This window comes from Serinus canaria, chromosome 13 (genome assembly GCF_022539315.1).
Source record: "Serinus canaria isolate serCan28SL12 chromosome 13, serCan2020, whole genome shotgun sequence".
NCBI lineage: Eukaryota > Metazoa > Chordata > Aves > Passeriformes > Fringillidae > Serinus > Serinus canaria.
Window position 1 is genome coordinate 3,500,962 of NC_066327.1, and position 14,171 is coordinate 3,515,132.

General features: G+C 39.0%; 1 protein-coding gene across 1 annotated transcript in view; it reads left to right on the top strand.

Annotated features, from left to right (window-relative positions):
- Nucleotides 1–13,320, top strand: part of LCP2 (lymphocyte cytosolic protein 2) — a 28,022-nt gene extending 14,702 nt beyond the window's left edge. The window contains exons 8-21 of the mRNA XM_018915309.3: nucleotides 346–434; nucleotides 1,308–1,377; nucleotides 1,655–1,738; nucleotides 2,509–2,534; nucleotides 2,623–2,642; nucleotides 2,748–2,852; nucleotides 3,721–3,751; nucleotides 4,397–4,409; nucleotides 5,397–5,517; nucleotides 7,872–7,921; nucleotides 8,853–8,956; nucleotides 9,731–9,814; nucleotides 10,743–10,898; nucleotides 11,588–13,320. Coding sequence (XP_018770854.2) covers nucleotides 346–434; nucleotides 1,308–1,377; nucleotides 1,655–1,738; nucleotides 2,509–2,534; nucleotides 2,623–2,642; nucleotides 2,748–2,852; nucleotides 3,721–3,751; nucleotides 4,397–4,409; nucleotides 5,397–5,517; nucleotides 7,872–7,921; nucleotides 8,853–8,956; nucleotides 9,731–9,814; nucleotides 10,743–10,898; nucleotides 11,588–11,710 — 1,076 coding nt within the window. The 3' untranslated portion in view covers nucleotides 11,711–13,320. The remainder of the gene's footprint in view (nucleotides 1–345; nucleotides 435–1,307; nucleotides 1,378–1,654; nucleotides 1,739–2,508; nucleotides 2,535–2,622; nucleotides 2,643–2,747; nucleotides 2,853–3,720; nucleotides 3,752–4,396; nucleotides 4,410–5,396; nucleotides 5,518–7,871; nucleotides 7,922–8,852; nucleotides 8,957–9,730; nucleotides 9,815–10,742; nucleotides 10,899–11,587) is intronic.
- Nucleotides 13,321–14,171: the final 851 nt, after the last annotated feature.

Consider the following 14,171-nt stretch of genomic DNA (forward strand, 5'->3'; position numbering starts at 1 on the left):
TGTCTGAATCCTCAGCAGCCTGGAGGTGTGGAGTCCATTCAGAAGAACAAAGCTGCCATTCAGATTGGCTGGTGTTTCACACACTGTGCTGCAGGGAATGAAATGAATCCTGTGGCCCAGAGCCTGGCAGGGGAGTCACCCCCACAGGGACAGACCATCCTGGAACTCCCAACACAACACACTGATCCTAAAGCAACTGCCAGGCAAATCCTACAGCAATGTCTTGATGATTTATTAACTTCAGTAGTCAGGTTCTTGTAAGGGCTCTTTGTCATAAAGATTGAATGAGTATTAAATAACCAAGCTCTGTGTAGTTGTTTAATTTGGGATTTTTGTTTTCTTTAGACAGACCTACAACGACCAGATCAGCACATCAGCCTCCAGTGCCCCCCCAGCGACCTGGCCCAGCCTCATTTGGGGGAAGAAGTGCTACTGTATGTTCCTGTCTTAATATCTCACCTATCCCAGGGCCTTCTTAGGAGTCCAAGTGTAGGGCCATTTCTATTCACCTAGTGTATGAAGAGGAAACCATCAAAACAGATTTGATGTTACAAGGTGGCCACTGTTCAAGGAACAATTCAATTTAATGGGAGAAATAAATTTCATTATTTTATATTCCTTCATTGATTCTTACACTGGAGATTTACACATACTTGTGAATGCCTCTCCCATTTTTATTTTATATAAAAAAATATAAAAATTATGTATTTTTAAGGGATGCCTCTGTTTTGAAAACAAGGTTATGTTTTTCCAAACTATACTTCTAACACTTGCCCAATTGAATTAGGACCACAAAAAAGTGTAAGAGACTGTGTAATCAGAACATTGATAACCAAGATTTGATTCCTTTTTTCCTGCTGTTAATACTTCAGAACTGAAAGCTCTTGTGCTGTTGACAGCTGGCACTATAGGTTCAGTGTTTGCCAGAACAGATGTGCACTAAACCTGGCAATGTTTCCACAAGTAAAGCTTTAGGATGTGATGGAGGGACTGATGCAGTGTCACAGAGATACAGGAGTGCTCGAGCTCCTGTTCCTTTCCTTTGACAATGCACCTCCCCTTCCTGAGGAGACATCCCACTGGAGTGTGGGGAGACACAGCAGATGGAGGCAATTCTGCATCCAACAAAAAACAGGGATTTTGGCCATGCTCCAGGAGGGTCCCTGGCTCCTGTCCTTCCTTCAGTGAGCAGAGACCTGCTCCTTGTGCTGTGCCACACCAGACTGGCAGATGAGTGTGGTGGGGTTAGTACACTCCAAACAGAAAGGTGAAGACACATTTTAACCATTTGTGAATATTCATTCTAGCTGCCAGCTTTCCCATCTCCACCGAGCAACAACGACTTGGGTAGAGACAGAAACATGAAGCCTTTGAAACGTGAGTACAGCTGGAGTTCTCTTTGTAAAGCTTTCCCACAGACTGTGCAGCACTTCAATTCCTCCTCTTTTCCCTCAGTTCCACCCTCTTCTGCTACTCATACAGGAGTCTGAATTGTTGTTTTAAGAACAACTGTCTGTACAACTGTAGTCATACAATTGTACTCACAGAGGACTCTGAATTGTTGTTTTAAGAAGTTACACCAGTTCTAATCTATGCAAAATAAAGATGTATTGACCTATACCAGCAAATTATCTCATACAGTTGTTGTGTTTAGCCCCAGCTCCTTCTATAGACAGAAGCACCAAACCCTCTCTGGATCGCCTTGCTCCCCCATACGAAAGAGAAAGCCCAGGATCAGGTGAGTATTTGCTCACATTACTATCACTGGGGTTGCTTTAATTACTACAAATCATCAGTTTGAATATAATTAATGCAAAAGAACAAGGCTCAACCAAATGTAATCAAAGTAATATGTTTATTAATAAATGGTGTGAGCAGAGCTTACGAAGTGGGAAAGAAATTTCACATAGAAAACAGCAACCCTGGGTCAGACAGGTGAACAGAAAGACATTATGAGAGCCCTGTGCAATAAAGGTTTGATGCACACCTAAGTGATTGAACAAGGAAATATTTAGTAGGTTAAAGGAGGAAATCACCTTTGCATACAGAGGTAATGAAACTCTGCATACACTGCTGTAGGTAATGTGGCAACAGACTTAAAAGAAGGCTGAGAATTAATAAGACACACAAAAAAAAGACATTTCCTTCAGACCTGAAAACCACATTATACAAAGCATCTACAGATATGACTCTACAATTTTATTTATTATCTAAACTCTTATCTGTTATATAATGGCAAAAAAGTATCCAGTAGTTCAAAGCTGAGCCTTAGATAATGTGACTGTGACACGTGCCGTGTTGAAAATGTTTAAATTTCCCTTCAATAAGAGAGACTGCAATTTTACCATCACTTGCAAAGCCAGAATATTTTTCTGGCTTACATCTCAGGACATGAGCTCTTCAACCAGAAAGATTAACTTTCAATTTTATTCAAAACTCAATAATTTCATAGGAAGTTTAATTAATTAACTTCCATTTTTTCTAAATGTAAGCTTTTGCTGTTTTCAGGGAGGAAGCCAGTCATTCCTGAGAAGGTAATTTTTTTTTTTTTTGTGATTATTGACAGTTTTTGCCTATTTTGACACTTACATATTCTCTTAACTATTCCTTGTTGTTTTGCAGCCTCTGGTTTCACAGCTAAGGTAAGGTTTATCCTCTGCAAATGATCCTCCCATTGCCAGTATTCCCCAGTTATTTCTTAATAAGCAGCTTTTTGCCTTTATTTCATCATCTCACTCCTGCTTTAGATCCCTGGGAGAACAGTTAGCAATGATGCCAAAACCTCCTGTCCCACCAAGTGACAGATATGAAAGAGGCAACCCACCTCCTCTAAGGAAGCAAAGCCCTGGAAAGTAAGTGCTCATTTCACTGAAATTCAATAAAGGAGAAATGAAATTTACCAAAAATATGGACAAGCAACACAGGATGGTCTGATTTACTGGTACTGCATGACAGCAGGGTCTGTGGCTATCAAAGTTTTGGTTCATAATAATGCACAGGATGTGCTTGAAGCTGCAGAAAGGTGTGAATGCAGAAAAACTCTCTCCTGTCATATCTGGAAGAGCCATTACGTGGGGCATGACTCACTCCCAAGCTGTACAAAGATACAGATGATCCATGTTTTTTCCAGCAGAGCAAGTTCTTGCTCTAGGGAACATCCTTACATGAGTTGTTCTAGGGTGTTAGAAAAGGAAAGCTGTACTTTCATCCCATTGATTTTATTAGCCTGCAAAACTCCTTCCTAGCAGCCAGCAGCATTTTCTAGCAGAGCTGGATCATTCCCCAGCATTTTCTAGACCACCTGGGGGCTGAACACTGACTGTACTTCAAACAAGAGAAGAAATAACTGGGATCTGCTAACTAGCCAGGATAATTGATCAGAGAAACAAAGCAGTGTTGTCAAATATTATAAATGAGTTCAAGACTTGAAGTCTTAATGTTTCATCATTGTACAAGCTTGTTTTAAGCTCTAATCTTACAATCAATTAATAAGACATTTTCCTTGTTGATAAAATCAAGATGGGCTAAGAACTAGAATAATGCATTAGATTATGGCTGAAAATTAGAATCTTAGATATTTTTATGAGGGAAAAAATGTTTCTGCATCCATTGGTCTTTAAACCTGCTACAAATTAATGTTCAAGTTGAAAATATGGCCTAATGCACATGAAGTGAATGAGGATTATTCCACCTATGATGAGGGTTTTGTTTTCATTTCAGGCACAGTTGGCCACCACACAAGAAAAATGAAGTAAGTGTATAAAGCAAAGCATATATTTAAAAATATGGGGGTTACAGTAAAATTAAGTACCTGTATAAACTAATAATGCTGGAAAGGTAAACTTGTTTCTTTTATAAATTGTAAGGACTACTCATGGATCTTTCATGGCACATGGGGTGTTTTTGAACAGTTCTTCTGTGTCAAGCTCAGTTTGTTCCCTAAGAACTTATCTTGGATAACAGGAAGAACAAGGCCAGAATTTCTTCTATGACATGGGAGAAGTGGTTTTGCTTAAAAAAGATTTGGGCTTCTGGGGATTTTTTCAGCTTAAGCTGACCTAAAAGTTTCACTTTCAGATAACTCTGAGAGTCTACACTTACTTGAAGGAATAAGGAAAGTTTATATCTCCTGAGAGTTTCTGACTATTTTAGGTCAAGATGTGTTATGGGACATCTACCACACATCTTGTTTAAAACTTTAAAAGCTTAAAAAATTATTTGGTGTTGCATGAAGACAAAGTGCCCAAAATTTTAGAGGAAAGTCATATTGTAGATATTAGGATCCTTGTGTACTCAAAATTCACCAATGTCCAGATTTTCTTTTATAAAACATTTCAAAGAACTGTGCTATAATATGTTGCTAATTTGCTAATTTTTTTTTTTTTTGGCTCCCCAGAATGAAGAAGACAGTAAGTATTTCTACAGTGATTTCTCAAACTTGAAATCTTTCTTTGTATTAGTTCTAAAAATAAAAAAAAAAAGAGGAAATTACTTCCATTTCTAAAGTGAGGTGGTACCTTGATAGGCAGTGGAATTCTTATAAAGTGCCTGATGCAGATTTACATATCAAAGTCACAAACCCCAGGAAATCAATAGCTAATAGCTTCCTTCAGTCAGCCAGTTACCAGCCAGCAGGATTTCTTATTTTGAAATACATCACATTAGAGAGATTTGTGTTCTGCACACAGCATCAAACAGCTGGAAACAGAAACCTGGTGTCTCCCAGTCCTCAGCAGACCCTGCTGGCACCAGGCTCTGTGCAATGATAGTCACTGTCATGAACAGAGGCAGAACTTCTTCCACGTGCCACCAGTGTTTATAAACTGCTGCAGAATGCTGATTTCTGAAATGGAGTTGGCAAAGTGACTCCATAACAGAAGCAGGACATTTGGCCAAGCCTCTATGAATTATCACTGCCCCTAAGCCTCCATAAAGAATAAGGTTATTTAAGGTGTGCAGAGCAGAGTTAACCTGTTTCACTCCTGCTAGTTCAGGTCTGAGGACACTGCAGAAAGAAAATGTTTTATTTCATGCTGGGAGAAATCTCAGAATGATGTTCAAAAAGGTGATATCAGCTCTGCTATTTAGAAGCAATGTGACAGAAAACATGCACCACCTTCTGCAGTTAAGGTACCTGAATTGTAGCTGATCCAAAACAGAACCTAGAAAATGTAAATGTTGCTCAAGCCAGTTCCAGTTTATTTTTAATTTTAATACCTACTTTTAAGTTCTCAGCTGACCATATAATTTTCCAATCTCTAACTAACATATCAAGGACTGTTTATTGCTTTATATTTATCTAATTAAATAGCAGTAAGGTGACAGAATTTCTTCATTCTACTTCATTTAAGAATATCTCATGTAGGATTTAAGTTTCCTTCTCTTCCTCTCCACAGCTGCCCTGCAAAGACCAGTGCCACAGCTGTCTTTGCCCCCATACAGCTCCAATGCATTCCCACCCAAATCTGTCAAGCCTCCACCTAAGCCAGGATCCAACAGCATTCCTGCTGCAGAAAGGTTTGTTTCACCATTATGGGTCATTCCTTTTGAATCTCAGTCTCTTGGTATTTCATTACTGAGCCTGTGCCCTTGCCTCTACAAAATGCTCATTAGTGCTGTTCCTACTATCCAGGAGAATTCTCTATAGAATTGAAGCTCTGTATCAGTGGAGCAGAGAGTGTACATCAGGCAGCCAAGAAAAAACCATGAATCTCTCTGTTTTATGGCAAGGAAGATTTTTAAACTGATACCTTGGAGTGGCCACCTAGACAGAGGATAGACAAGATTAAGAGAATAAAAGCAGGTATTTGTTGGAGGCCTTCAGTAGTTACATCCTGGGCACTCAAAAGCCTCCAAGGGGTTACACCCAGGATGGAAGATGGTCATGAGGTTTCCAGGCAATTTTAAATTTGGTTCATTTACACCTCTGGGGTTAAATCTCCAATTACATTTTCAGGTAATGAAGTAATTTACTCCAAGTTATCCCCCCCAATTCACTGTTGTTTACATCTCTGGGGCCTGAGACAATCAGGTGTCCCTGAGTTCCAGGCCTAGAGAGGAATTGTTTAATCTCAGTGAAATGGGAGAACAGCAGCTGACAGACCATGGAGTTTTAGAGTTACACACTAAAGCAGTGCAGGATCTGAAAAAGAGAAAAGCTAAATCCTAAGGCATCAAGACCCTACACAGTACAAGGCTTCCATTCATGAGACACCCATTGCTCTCCCATTGCTTGCAGAGTCCATAAGAATGACCAGTCCTTTTAAGAGGGAATCATCTCCTACAAAACTAGGCAGGATTCAGGACAAGGGGATCCTGCACACTCTAGGACACCTTAAGTGTTAGAGCTGCAACTCCTCACACTTCAAAACTAAAAAACTCCACAAACCCAGTTGTCTGGAATTGAATCTGAAAGAATTTCATGTCCCTTTTACTAAATCTTACTGGAATGGTTGATAATTCCTATTTCAAATTGTGAACCTGGCTGCAATTTTTTCCCAGCTTCAACTTACAAATATTTGATTGTTATGCCTTCGCTTGCTGGACTGAAGAGCCACAAATTAAATTATGATTTCTGATGTACCATGCAACAGACTTAGACTTTGATGAGTTAGAGTGGGCCCCTTGGGTCCATGTCTGATGCACATTTTCTAATGTGTATATTTTAAATGGCTCTTTGATGAACTCCTCACATTTCCCATCATTCTCTGGAACTGCTGACACCAAAACAAACACTGCAGTAGCAATAGCAAGGTCATATGCAAATTGAACTATTCCTATGATGAACACTTCTGCTTACACTCAAAGAGCATTGCCAAATTTTGCTGTAGCAGAGGCCCCCGGGCTGACTGATTCTCTCCCATAAATCAAGTCATGATAGGGTGTTTTTGTTGTGCAAACAAAATTAGCATATTTATCTCAGAGCCTTTTTAACAGCTCATTTAAACAGAAGAGAAATATGAACAGTAAAGGAAAGGAGTGCAGGCAATTTGTTCTCAATTAGGTGAAGAAACAAAAAAAGCCCCAGAAATTGAAGAGTGGAACTCCATTTTGAGCAGTTTTGGATGTTGGTTGAAGTTGGCAGAGATCTCTGGATGTCTTCTGGTCCAACCCCCTCCTCAGGCATGGTCACCTTGAACAGGCTGCCTGGTACCACATCCAGAGAGCATCTGAATGTCTCCAAGGAAAGAGAGATTCCACAACACTCTTGGCAACCTGCTCCAGTGCTTGCTTGCCCTCACATTAAAAAGTGTTTCTTGATGTTCAGAGGGACCTCTGGTCTTGTCACTGGGCACCAGTGAAAAGAGCCTGGCTCTCCCTTTAGGTATTTATGTGCTTTAAAAGATCCCTCCTGAGCCTTCTCAGCTTCCAGCTCCCTCAGCCTTTCCTCATGTGGGAGATGCCCCAGTCCCTGATGTTGCTGGTCCTTCCCAGCTTGCAACATAAATGAGAAGCTGCATTTTTATCAACAATGTTACAGAAGCTGCAAGAATAATAACTCTGTAAGTGGAACCCCGCAGCGAGAGCTGCTCCCTGTGCTTGCTGCTCTGGGGAAGGACAGAGCCATTCCCTGTGAAAAGTCCCCAAACTGAATGCTCTCCTGCATTGATCCTGCTACTGAAGTCTCTGTGGCCTTTACTGATTACCCTATTGCCAGATACTGAGCTCCAGTAAACTTAAAGGTGGATCCACTTCCACAAAAAGAAGGAAAGAAAAAAAGAAGAAAAGAGAAGGCTCTCCTCACCCTGCACAGGTCTCAAGGGGCTCTCACATTCTGTAAAACAGGCACAAAGTCCAGATCAGGTGATCAGGGCACAGAAATGTTGTAGAGAAATGTTGTATTTCTCCTGACTACTCTTTTTTTTAAACAGTGCTAGAAACCTGTCTGTGACTGGCTCTCTACCACCCCGCTTCCATCCAGGTTTGTATCCTACATCCTTACATTGTTTTTCTTTTTAAAGTGATTGAAAGTTGAAAGATAGTTTCAGTGAAGTCAATATAAAAGTTTTTTTCCCTATGGATGTTTCTGCTTGGACTGGGAACAGAAATGATAAAGTTCCTTGTGTACCTTACTTAGTCTGAATCAAAGATTTTGGGCTTTTTCCCCCCATGAAGTTTGGGCTTCCTGCCCAGTTCAACCAGTGTCAAAACTTCATAAAACCATCTTTTTCTGTACAGTACTGAGAGCTGAGCTATGCAAATCACTGTGGTATGCTAATTCTCCCCAAAATGGTAAGCAAATGCTTTTCATGTGAAATACACTCCATATTTATCTTGTAAGAAAAAAAAAAAAAAAGAAAAGAAAACTTAGACATCAACTGCTTTAAAAGTAAGTTTTTTTGCACATGGTAACAGCTGTCAATGTCCTACAGTGACATTTTTTACTTTCTAATTGCTGAGAAGGCAAGGATTGCAAAGAGACAATGTTATTTCTGTCTCTAAAGAAACCAAGATGCTCTCAGGTGAGTAACTGTGGTACAGAAACCGATAAAATGTCACCCCTACTTCAAGTTCATTTGTTCTTATGGAAATCTGAACCACAAGAGCTCAGTAAAATTCCCTGGGCACCAAGGATGGAATTATTTAAAGAACCTGGTTCTCATAGAAAAGCCTAAATCTGATTTCAAATGATTTCTAGATGTCTCAGTACCAGGGTGTTGTATTGCACTAAATAGTTCTTTAGCTGTTTGCACTGGGTGTTTGGTAATTTGCACTGTTCACATGATTTTTATTTACACCATGGTGATGCAAATATTTTATGCTTCACAAAATCAAGATCCTACACCCTGGGTGCACAGATGAAATGATTTTTCTGGTTTTAACATTGTTTTTCTGCTTTTGTACCTCTGAAGGCAGCAACAGCAGATCTCCTTCCAGAGGCCCAGCTGACATGAGACCTCCATTGCCAATTCCCAGCAGACAGGCTGTTCACCAGGCAAACACAGAGCAAGAGGAGGTACAAAGCATGAACCACAACTGTAAAGACAGCAAGTTTTCTGGTTTTGAGAGACAACACCTTTCAAAGTTGTTTTTCCAGTCACTGAGTGCTTTCAGTTTCCTTTTCTGTGTCAAACTGTAGTGCCTTATTTTGTCCTCACCAAGAAAAACAACAATAGTTGAATCCCAAAAGAGCAAAATAAGAAAAATACTTATTTTCTGGATTACTTGTTTTGCACAACTGCCTTCAAGCAGAATCAAACTTTCAGTTCTCCTTCCAGAAAACTTTAATGAGTAAAGGACTTACTCTTTTAAGTGCATATATGCTTCACATTTCCTTAAATAAAACACTGCTGGGCAATCATAAATAGTGCATTCACAGGAAGTCTGCACAGTTGTCTCAGATGATAGCTAAAAACCAGACAGATGAAGGCAAAAGATGCCTTTGTGCCTAGTGTCCAGGTAGACCAAAGAGAACATGCCACTTAAAATCTTTTACTGAAAGGATTTGGAAATATCTGTTTTCTTAGCTTACCTGCAGGGGCACAATATCTAGATCTGTAATATTTTCAAATTTATCAAAATGAACAAGTAATCTAAACCAATTTAGCAGTACTTTCCATAATAAATAAATTAATAAATACACCACAATAAATAGCAGCATGATCTGCACACAGAGATTCTGCACACAGACCCACATATCCCTCACACTGCAATTTCTCTGTACTTATTTGCATGTTACCATTCCCTGGCAGCTGACCTTGTCCTTGTCCTTGTCCTTGTCCTGTCCTAGCCCCAGGGCTCTCTGAAGGATGAGTGGTACGTGGCTTTTGTCAGCCGGCCCGAGGCAGAGGCAGCGCTGCGCAGGATAAACAAGGTACTGCAAATCCCACCCCTGTCTGGGCCACAGAGCCCGGCAGAATGAACTACAGCTTCAAACAAGGCTCATCTGTACATGGGGAAATAAATGAAATATAGAATATTTAACATTTAATATTAAATATATAAACTATAAATAAATAAATTTAAAATACAATAAATATTTATTATAGTTTAAATAAATTAATTTAAAAAGAAATGTTTTATTATATATTTATAATAATATATTATTAAATAATAAAATAATAAATATTGCATAGATAATATTTATTATATATTTAATATCTAATCTTTAATATCATAAAGATAAATAGAATGATTGCTGTGGGAGTTGTGGTTACCCTGTGCTGCCTCACAGCACTTGCCATGAGGTGAAGATGGCATGTGCACCATTCCAGTGATTTCTACTAAAGTCCAGTTTATGAGGTCCCAGTCAGTGCCTTTAAGAAAGGGATTTCAATGGAAGAATTGTCAAAATAGATCTGAAATTAGGAAAAGCAGAGAGAGTGATACAGTATCACTGCCTTTACCTAAATTACACAATGTCATTATTTTAAGCTGTCTATAAATCCATCATGTAGGAAACGTGATTGGCATTTAGTGGAAATGAACTTCTCTGGTTAAAGGGATGTGAGGTTTGGTCTTTGATATTTTACTTCCTCCTTTAATAGAATCTCTCCCTCATACAACACCATTCCTACCTTCCTTTGGAATATGCTTTTGTAACAGAGGAAAGTAGCAAACTGAAAGACAACACATTTGTCAAAAGATCTAAATGCTTTAATAGTGCAGTTTCGCTTATCAGAAAGGAAAAAGATTTCACAAAGAAGAACATTTAGAAGCACAAGTGCTCTAGTGAAAAGTATTACACTGATCAAACCCAGGAGTGTCTGCTCTTTGTAATCTTTCATTTTTTCCTGTTTCAGGATGGAACATTCCTGGTGAGGGACAGCTCAAGGAAAACAGTGACTCATCCCTATGTCCTGATGGTGCTGTACAGAAACAAAGTGTACAACATCCAGATCCGCTACCAGGAGCAGGAGCACTTGTACTTGTTAGGAACCAGCTTGAAAGGAAAAGAGGTACCATGTGCTTTACACACTACTTCTCTTCATTTCAAGGCATCTCCTGCCTCATTCCTCAGTGTCAGGTTCTCCTGGGCTGGAATTCTGCTTCTTGTCTCAGAGAGTGTTGTTATTGCTGGAAGCAGAATCAGGTTATGCTGTTTGCACTCAGGGAATGAAGGGCTGGCCTTAGAACACAGCCATTAGAAATCCACGTGCCTGGTTAGGGAATGTTTGTTTCCCACTGAGATACCAGATAAGGGAAGTGCAAAGCTGAGAGCTAAGCCATACCTGCCAACTTCCAGCTTTGCTCCCAGGCTGGTGGCTCAGCTCCAGCCTGCAGAACTGTGTGGGTTAGCTGGCACCAGACAGACTGCTCAGCACATTCCTGGCAGTTCTGATGCACACAGAACCCCTGAACTGATCAGCCACCTTTCAAGTACAGTCATCACATCAAGCACAGTGGCAACAGCATGTGTTAAACAGACCAAGACTATATAAATTACTTATACTACATTGCAGCAGCTTGTACACAGAGTTACTGAGCTACAGATCATGGCAGGAATGAGAACAGTTTATCTAGACCTTATATATATTTTTATATTATTGATAAATATTTAGAATTTTAAAAAAACCCTTTTATTTCTACTGGGTACTAACAATTCTGATATTTTGGCCTTAGTCTTCTCATTTTTTCCATCCCACAGGAATTTTCTTCTGTAGCAGATATCATTGACCACTTCCAAAGGACACCACTTCTTCTGATTGATGGAAAAGACAGAGGCTCAAGAAACCAGTGCATGTTAAAATATGCTGCAGGACATATTTAAAAACTTTAGAGATCCCATATAGTACTGAAGCCTTCTGAAGTTTATAAACTTCAAGATATTTTCCTTTTCAGCAAACTAAATTCATGAAGTCATTAAAATTCTCAGTTTCAAAGAAAAAGGACTATGTTATTTTTAAATTAAGCTTAAATACAGTACTCTATAAATATAATTTCCCTACAAAGTGTCCATTAATCATACAGCACATGAGATTTTCTTATCTTCCAAGATATGTATATCCTCTTGAAATTATTTCCACTCCAAATTTGATGAACCATAAATAAGTCTCCATACAAGCCTCTGCTTTCATAGGAGCTCTTTTTTTGGATCAGAATTGCAGCAGCAATTTTATTATTTGGAGTGATACAGAGTAGACCCAAACATTGTCAAAGCTGCAGAGTAGACAGAATAAAAGCCAATTTTTTCCTCAATAAATCTAACTCTGCTCACTTCTAGGAAAAGATCAGTTCAGATCTGAAAGACACACAGGTTTCAATGGCACAGAAACCCTCCAGCCCTGGAAATGCAGGTGCCTGTCAGGATCTGTGTCTGGGTTATTCAGCTGTGAAATGCTTGTTCCCACTTTTCCAGGACAACACCAGAGCCACAGAGCATATCCTCTCTGCCACAGCACTGGGGATCCTATGCCTCAGCCCATAACTGGAAGTCTTTATTTCCTACAATTCTCCAACCTCACTCAGAAAGATTTTCTCCACACACATCTCTCTTCAGCTGTGCCTTTCTGACTGAATCAAGGAACTGCGTTTTGACAGGGAGCACTGAAACAAAATTATCATCATGTGACCCTTACATGGCAGAACCCCCCAGATCTCTTAGAAAGCACACACAGGCCAAACTTAGTTCCTCTTGCACATCTGCTTTCTGTTTTACTGTATTTTTTAAAGAAAAAAAGGGACACTCACAGTTCAAAAATACAATTTGCAGCTGAGGAGCACTGAAGCCCCTTTGTTAAATGGGATTTATCCAACCATTTGCCTTGGGTTTCAATTTCCCTTGTGGTCTGACAATACCTTGGTTTGATAATTATGATTTTTGTCACACTTTTCTCTTTTAAAGCCATGTTGTCTGATTCAGTTAAAACACTGGAACCAAAATTCAAGGTGGTAGAAAATACCTTCCATAGAATCTGTAAAGATTCCCAGATAACATAATCAGATTTCATAGACAGTTTTCCTTATAAAGATATGTTTTGTAAGTGTTTCTTTTTAAGAGGTGTAGGTAAGAGCTGGAATTCAAAGATAGCAAAGTTCATTTCCATGCAACTATGAGTCCAAAAATAAAGGTGAAAAATACAATTAAAAAATCTTTCAGCTGACAAAAGCTGCTTCTAGCCCAATATTTTTAAAAATGGACTACTAATCTGGTGAAAGAAAAGTCAGTTCTAATCTGTCTTTTGCAAAAACTGTTAAATTTAAGAACAACATCTCCCATATCACCACTGACTCTTGTGAACTGTAATTTATTCCATTGCCCTGCCTTGAAAAATCTGACAACCCAGAAACACCTCCTATGGAATTGTGTTTTATTGATTTTAAATCATCTCACCAGTGTAAGAGAAATAAAACATAAACCAGCATAACAAATTCTAACACTGCATATTTTTTAAAAGTAGAATAAATCTCTATTTGATTATTTAGAGAAATATATTTGGTCTAAGAATAAAGCTACATCTCAACATTCAAACATTTCCCCAAGTAAAGTATGATTGAATATTTACTGTAATGAACTACATGAAAATAGTGGCTGTGCAAATGTTGGGCCAAGAAGATTTCAGGATTGAGCATTGAAACCACAAACTCCTCCCTATTTTTGTAGCTAGTTGCATTAGAGAGTCATTACAGAAACTGGAATGGAAAGCAGTTTTGGTTTTCCAGAAGTAATCTGCTCTTTGACCCCTTCCTCAGCAACATTTTCAACACAAGGAAGGCAGCTCAAAACACAAACTGCAGTTCCTCCTTCACTGGCAGTTTCTTATCCTGTTTCCCCAGGCACAACTGAGACAAGAGACAGTGAAGTAAAGACTTGAAGTAAATTTCAAATCTTTGCTACTGCTCCAACACGTTTTTGTTTAAAAGGAGAAAACCACATGAGAAACTTCATGCCCAGTTTCCTGACCTTTTTAATTCATTACATCAGTTTTTCCAGCCCTAATGGGCTTAATTTGGGAAATGTGGGTTGAAAAAACCACTCTCAGAACCAATAACCTAGGTTTTTTTTCCATTCCACATGTTTAGCTTAAAACAAAAATAGTCTACCTGCAGGAAACCCTGCTGTCATTGTACAGTTCAAACCTAATTAGAAGAAAGAAGAAAGAAGAAAGAAGAAAGAAGAAAGAAGAAAGAAGAAAGAAGAAAGAAGAAAGAAGAAAGAAGAAAGAAGAAAGAAGCAGTAGCTTCAGCAGTATTAATAGAAGACAATACATGAAAATGGATGTTAATCTGTC